Source organism: Delphinapterus leucas, chromosome X, assembly GCF_059928025.1.
Source record: "Delphinapterus leucas isolate spDelLeu-1000000601 "Yukka" chromosome X, BTC_Dleu_Yukka2, whole genome shotgun sequence".
NCBI lineage: Eukaryota > Metazoa > Chordata > Mammalia > Artiodactyla > Monodontidae > Delphinapterus > Delphinapterus leucas.
This window is the reverse complement of record NC_143150.1, coordinates 66,043,898-66,050,963: the sequence shown is the minus strand read 5'-3', so window position 1 is coordinate 66,050,963 and position 7,066 is coordinate 66,043,898. Positions and strand designations below refer to the sequence as shown.

The following is a 7,066-nucleotide window of genomic DNA, read 5'->3' as shown; positions in this document are numbered from 1 at the left end:
TGTGAAATAAAGCCAGATTCCTAGCGGGAATTTAAGAGCCTCACAGGATTTGCAAATAGGCTCTTTTAGGAATATCTAATTTTTTTCCCCCAAAAGGTCTGGGGCTTCTGCTGAGATGAGATATTAAGTCTGAAGACTCTAGACAATTTCATTAGATTAGGTTGAGCAATTTGTCTACAGTTGTCTTACTCTATAACTTACTCTTAGGGAAAATTCTACTTTAGTAGGGTTGATGCAAACTTTGGTCCCATCATATTGAGCACTAAACCACATTATTTTCCAAAAATTAGACTGTGTTATCAAGTGAAGTGTTAGTGAGAGACTGGAATATTTTTTGGTGAAAAAAATTAAGTTAAACACTGAGGATAGGAGCTGCTCAGATTAGGGCCTGTGTCAATTTCCTCCTCTTTTTAAATAAAGTAGGGTGACAAAACAGCCATAATAATCTTAGTGTGAACCAAATTTAACATAGAAAGCCTTTTTCAAAAGGATATTTCTTGCATAAAAATAAATGAGGACAAAAAAATAAAATAAACGAGCTTGTCAGTCTAAACATTTGACACAGAGAGAGGCTTGTTTGAGATGAGACCTGATATAGATCAATTTCCCAGCTCAATTCTAGAGTGAAACATTTACCTATGGCTTCCTCCATATGTAATTTTATAAGGCTAGGTTGTGTTTTGAAAACTATTATGAAACAGCAGCCAATGCATAGGAACATCAATTGGAACCGTGTGAATGATTGTGATCTGTGCTTGTGACTTGGCCTAGAAAATTTCCTTAAGGAGTCTTCTCTGTTAACAGCCACTCATCTGAGGAGTGGCAGTCTAGACATATTCCCTATTACTCCAGCAGGATGGTTTTAATCTGTATTTTTGCAACATTTTTGTATTTTTTAGTTTGCTTCACTGCTAGATATTTATAGAAAGGACACAATAGGTTTCAGCTTCCTCCGAAAACTATTGTGTCAGTGTTCCTAAACTTCGACCAGTAGAAAGAGGAAATGCTCTGGGGATCAGAAGCACTCTGATCTGACCCAAGCTCATTAAAAAGGGAGCAAAGCAAAAAATTTAAGTATACTCTGCCTTCAAGGCCTTGCCTCCCTGAGTTCTGGATTGTCTTCTGTAGGGAACAAAAGCAAGCCAGCCTTTCTAGGCTACTGGGCATATGCCAGAAATTAGAGCTTTGTTTCCAATGTATCACCTGAAAATTTAGCACTTAGTGAAGTAATTTAGGTATTCATCTTTATAGGGCAAAAAGGCTAACTCTACTTCCTCCAGGAGCCCAAAAGACTGCAAACATGGTATATTTCATTATGATTAGAAATTTTTTATAAGGGAAAAACATTGTGAACACTACTATGAACTGCCCATACTGACTCCATATGTGTAGGTCAAAGTTAAAAATTCAGCAAGGGCCAGATTTCTCTTTGGTCAACCTCCAGGTGACCTGCTTCCTGTCCATTGTCACTGAAAATACATGCAATCAGCACTCTGAACCCTTAGGTGATTAATTGTTAAAATAATTGGCTGTAAAAGTCTTCACAAGATAATAGTCTAATGCTACTTGCAGTGAAAGATGTAATTAACTGTGTCAGCCTATATTTTTTCTTCTTCATCTTATCTGAAGCTCAAGTGTTGGCCCTTTGCCTCCATTCAGTGCACAATATGTTAGCCATTTAGGAAAATCCAGTGGTTAAAAAACACTGTTTATTTCAGTCAAAAGAAAGGAAGCCAGTCAGAAAAGAGACCTTGTTTCTCTTTTTCACTGATTCTCCTTCAGAATTAGTTTAAGAGCCAAATGCCTCTCTGATTTTTTTTAACCATAGCTCAGTGGGAGATATTCCTTTTGGGACACACTCCTGGATTGTCCCATTATGACAAAATTGTGTAGTTAAGGTTGAAACTCAAGGGGGGATTTCTGAAGTAAAGGGTATACATGGTGTTAAGAGAAAGATGTGTTGCTAATATGAAGTTCAGCATACCAAGAAAGACAGAGACATAGGTGTCCAGTTGTGCCAGAGGAGGGAGAAGGAAAAAACTCCGGTAATGTTTCTTTGTGGTTAGGTTGGGCTGAATGCTTGTCAAGCTCATAAAGCTACTCACAAGCCCTGTTGAATCTTCCTAGCCTCAGCTGTGAGGCTAGAGGTAATGTTTATACAGGGAAGAGAAACAGTATAGCCAAGTTACAGAGTGAACCAGTGTCTGAATCAGAAATAGAACTCCTTGCTTACAGTGCTGTGTTAAATCCCAGCACCACACCCTCGCTGCTAGACAGCAAAGGGGCTGTGTGTTTGAGCAAGAGAAAGCTATGAATAGGGCCTTAGTGACAGTTTTCCCATGCTCTCTCTTCAGGATTGAGACTGTAATGCTTTCTTGTCTGTGGTCCTTTCTCTCCCACAGGATTTGGTTACTCAATGCAGCAAAGTAGAAGTGCCAGGCTTTTGCAGACTGCCTGCTGTGGGTATAGTGTATATGTTCTGGGAGATATAAAACTGAATATATAACTGCAGAGTAAAGCTCACCTATTTGAAACATGCCATCTTGGGAAGTACAAAATAATACATAGCCAGTGAACTAGAAGTATACTGTGTAAAAGGGTCACCAGTGGGCACACTGGAGGGAGTCTGAGCAAATGTGAAAAGACTTCTATTATGAAAGCATTTTTCAAATAAAATAAACTTATTAGCAGTACTTTTTGTAGAAGGCAGGTGCAAGCAGATCATAGTGAATGAAGCTTGGCTTTAATGTTAGGGGTTTTGCATTCCTGTAATTTCTTTAGATTGTGTGACTATGTTAGAAGGATATTTTTGACTATCTTGATTTCTTTCAACAATGGAAAAAAAATGACTTCCAGCCTAATGGGTAGCGTGTGGGGGTGTAAAATAGTATATAATGTGGTTTAAGCAGTTGAGAAGTTTGCCACTCTTTTTGTTTCTGCCACCCCCTTGGCCTCTGTGTACTGTTCTTTCTGAGAAAATTGGAAGAAGTGAGATGAAGTAAGGTAGAGAGGGTGGAATTGGAGGACTTATAAACTGGGAATTCCCTCCAAGCCCTTAATACAAATTAGATGGAAGCACTGACCTCTCTCCAGCAAGGTCTTCTTTTTTTTGTCTTTTCTTCTCCCTTTTCTCTCAATTCTTCAGTTTTTCCTTCTCTGCTACTTTCTTTGCCATCTTCCCTTCTGCTCTCCCAATCTATTTTTATTTCTTCCTTCTCTGTTTTTTTTTTCCTCCTGGACCTTACTTTGTCAAGGTTCCTACTATAGCCTGTTTTCGTATACCAAGGTTACTTCTGGCAAAAGTTGAGCTGGGCCTGTGAGATGAAATGGCCAAGAAGAAATATGATCTTAGAGCAGTGTTAGGCTCAGGGGAGGCACTCCATAAAGCTTTGTTGAATGAGAAATCAGGAACGGCACACTTCCAATTTTAACTTTAAAACTTTAGCTATTAAAAATGCCAACCCTTTGCTTTGCACCCTATATTCTCCAAGGTCAGCTCTCGTTCTGGGCACTGCAGTGAGTGATTTTTTTTTTTCTCAAACCAGTTTTTTCCCCTCAGGCCAAACACTGGTTGAAGTGGCTTCAGGCCTCTATATCTATGGCAGGTTCCCCCTGCCACTCCCTTCTCTGATACAGAGGCCCTTTGACCTGTTCCCTGGGAGGTGGAAGGAAAGAGTGACATAAGGAGGAATCACTTCAGAGAAATGGTTTTTGCGTTTTAAAATATAATCATATGAAAACCCATTACTGGATAAGTCAAGAACAAAGACCACTTTTATTCCATATCTTCCTCATTGAAAACAATTCATTCAGCTGCAACTTGTTCATAGTGTATTATAGAGCATTCAGAAGACAGTCCTCCAATGGCAGCTGTTGACCTAGGAGATGGTTAGTAAGATTTCTATATGCACCTTTGAACAATGATGGTTCAGATACCCAACAAAGATGATTAGTCAGTGACAGCCACGTGTACAAGTGGTGGCAGGCAGAGGGCATGTAACTGGCCAGATCAGAAATGTACAGGGGGATGGCTGTTCACCTCAAATCTACCTTTCATATTTCACTTGTATTCAGCCAGGAAAGGCTTTATTGACCAGGGCCATTTTAAGAGCTGAAGGCATGATAGTAACTGATGGAATGAGCAGTGGGAGAGGGAGTAGGAAAATACCCAAGGCTTAGGGTCTGGCATGAAAATAGCTTAGAAAGGGACTACAGTCTGAAAGAGGGAAACATTGAGATTGTCATTTGAAATATCTCTCTATAAAGGCAACGTAGTATAGCGAAAAAAGTTTTAGCCAGAACTTTAATATACTGAGGGATCCCTGCTCTCTAAACTTATATTTTGGAAGAAAAGGTGAATCAACATTTTAATTCAGGAGTTTACTCATAACTTTTTAAAGAGGTTGTCCTGGAGGTCCCATATTCACCTGTACTCTTGTGCAGTAGAACTAATACTCAGACAATGAAGTTTAGTAATACTGGAAAGTAGACAATGTATTGATAATTTAGAGTAGCTTGATAATCATTTAGTTAGGAATTTTTTTAAAAAACACCTGAATTCTGGTTCTGACTGTATCATTTACATGTTCTTCCATTTCTGACATTATTGTAATTCTAAATTACATAAGCCTCAGTTTCTGCTTCTGTAACATGGTGATAAATTCCTGCCTTGCCTGCCTTATGGTGTACTTGTAGGAATCAAATAAAACATGCTTTTGAAAGTTAAAAAATCATACAAATTTCAAAGTATTAACATTGTTTTAACCATCAGAGTCACCCTCGCCCCCACCCCGCCCCTACCGGCCTTGGGCTCCCCAGAAACAAATACCTTATTCCTGTGCATTGCAGTGCTACAGTATTGCAATTACTGTCTTGAGTGTGATCTCTCCTACTCCTGCAACATACTCTTGTAGTACCTTTTAACATATGGTAGGTACTCAAAAGGTATTTGTTAAACTGAATTGAATGTGCATGTTATTTCCAATCTGGGTAGACAGAATATCTTTTACTCCACAGAAATCGTGGATGGAAGGTAGATTTGATGTCTGGTTCCATCTTGTCTCCCATAGGAGGAAAACATTTCCTACCAGTCCTTAGTCTCAGAGTGCTGAACCCTGCAGCCAGCAGGCCTCCTGAAAAAAATCCATGGGTGACAGAAGATTCATTGACTTCCAATTCCAAGATATAAATTCAAGCCTCAGACCCAGGTTGGGCAATGCTACTGCCAATAATACTTGCAATGTTGATGATTCCTTCAAGTATAATCTGAATGGTGCTGTCTACAGTGTTGTATTCATCCTGGGTCTGATAACCAACAGTGCCTCTCTGTTTGTCTTCTGCTTCCGCATGAAAATGAGAAGTGAGACGGCTGTTTTCATCACCAATCTGGCCCTCTCTGATTTGCTCTTTGTCTGCACTCTACCTTTCAAAATATTTTACAATTTCAACCGCCACTGGCCTTTTGGTGACACCCTCTGCAAGATCTCTGGGACTGCATTTCTAACCAACATCTATGGGAGCATGCTCTTCCTTACCTGTATTAGCGTGGATCGTTTCCTGGCCATTGTCTATCCCTTCCGATCTCGTACCATTAGGACCAGGAGGAATTCTGCCATTGTGTGTGCTGGAGTCTGGATCCTAGTCCTCAGTGGTGGTATTTCAGCCTCTTTATTCTCCACCACTAATGTCAACAATGCAACCACCACCTGCTTTGAGGGCTTCTCCAAACGTGTATGGAAGACTTATCTGTCCAAGATAACCATATTTATTGAAGTTGTTGGTTTTATCATTCCTTTGATACTGAATGTCTCTTGCTCTTCTGTGGTGCTAAAAACCCTCCGTAAGCCTGCTACACTGTCTCAAATTGGCACCAATAAGAAAAAAGTGCTGAAGATGATCACAGTGCATATGGCAGTCTTTGTGGTATGCTTCGTACCCTATAACTCCGTCCTCTTCCTGTATGCCCTAGTGCGCTCCCAAGCCATTACCAATTGCTTGTTGGAAAGATTTGCAAAGATTATGTACCCAATCACCTTGTGCCTTGCAACTCTGAACTGTTGCTTTGACCCTTTCATCTATTACTTCACCCTTGAGTCCTTTCAGAAGTCCTTCTACATCAATACCCATATCAGGATGGAGTCTCTGTTTAAGACTGAAACACCTCTGACCACAAAGCCTTCCCTTCCAGCTATTCAAGAGGAAGTTAGTGATCAAACAACACATAATGGTGGTGAATTAATGCTAGAATCCACCTTCTAGGTATGAGAACTCTCTTTAGGTCCAGATATGGTTTCTTCTATGATTTTCCTATGCTATGAATAAGAGAAAAGATTTCAAGCTAATGATATTGAGAATAGTGTACTGAATACAGTCAGATACATTTATTTGAATGTTTATTGTACATATGCTGTTTTGTTCAATAATTATAGGTCAGGTCTAATTACAACAACAAAAAGTTATTGCCAAACTCTTCTGCTGGGTTGGAAATTCATTGTACCACATTATATAAGTGGACAGTAGCCTTGGATTTAGTGATATGGAGATTACTTAAAAACTTTAAAAAATATATTTCTACTCCAATAATATTTGGTAATTAGGTTGGGCCTATAAATATAGAACAAATTCAGGGATTATTTTTTTTAAAAAACAACCTTTTGTGTTACTACTGATATATGCTAGTCTTTTTTTTTCTTTTTGAATTGTCATTGAGTTTATTTTAGCAGACTAACATATTTTAGCTTAACATTATTAATAAAAAGTATCAAATTTAAGAGAGCTAGCAAAATTTGTTGTATATATTTTGAAAGCAGAAACATAAATTTTGTTTGCATGAATATGGCTGGGAAGAAACAGAAGATTAACTGGATTTACATATTTGCAGTCACCAGCAGTGTCAGTTTTTAAAAACGTTTTCCTTTTTCTACACTACATTAAATTTCTCATATGAAACTTCAGATCCAGAAAGCTGCTAAATATGTGCCCAAAGCAGGGCAAAATGGAAAATCACATAAAACAACAAATATTCATAAAAAACTAAGAGACATCAACATTTTTTCTAAGAATTTCC

The 7,066-nt window shown here is 38.7% G+C and overlaps 1 protein-coding gene across 1 annotated transcript; it reads left to right on the top strand.

Annotated features, from left to right (window-relative positions):
* Positions 1 to 4,843: 4,843 nt before the first annotated feature.
* LPAR4 (lysophosphatidic acid receptor 4) lies at positions 4,844 to 6,386 on the top strand. The gene has a single exon (XM_022580720.2). It carries the CDS (start codon positions 5,146 to 5,148, stop codon positions 6,256 to 6,258), a length of 1,113 nt encoding a protein of 370 aa, XP_022436428.1. The 5' UTR covers positions 4,844 to 5,145; the 3' UTR covers positions 6,259 to 6,386.
* The last annotated feature ends 680 nt before the right edge of the window (positions 6,387 to 7,066 follow it).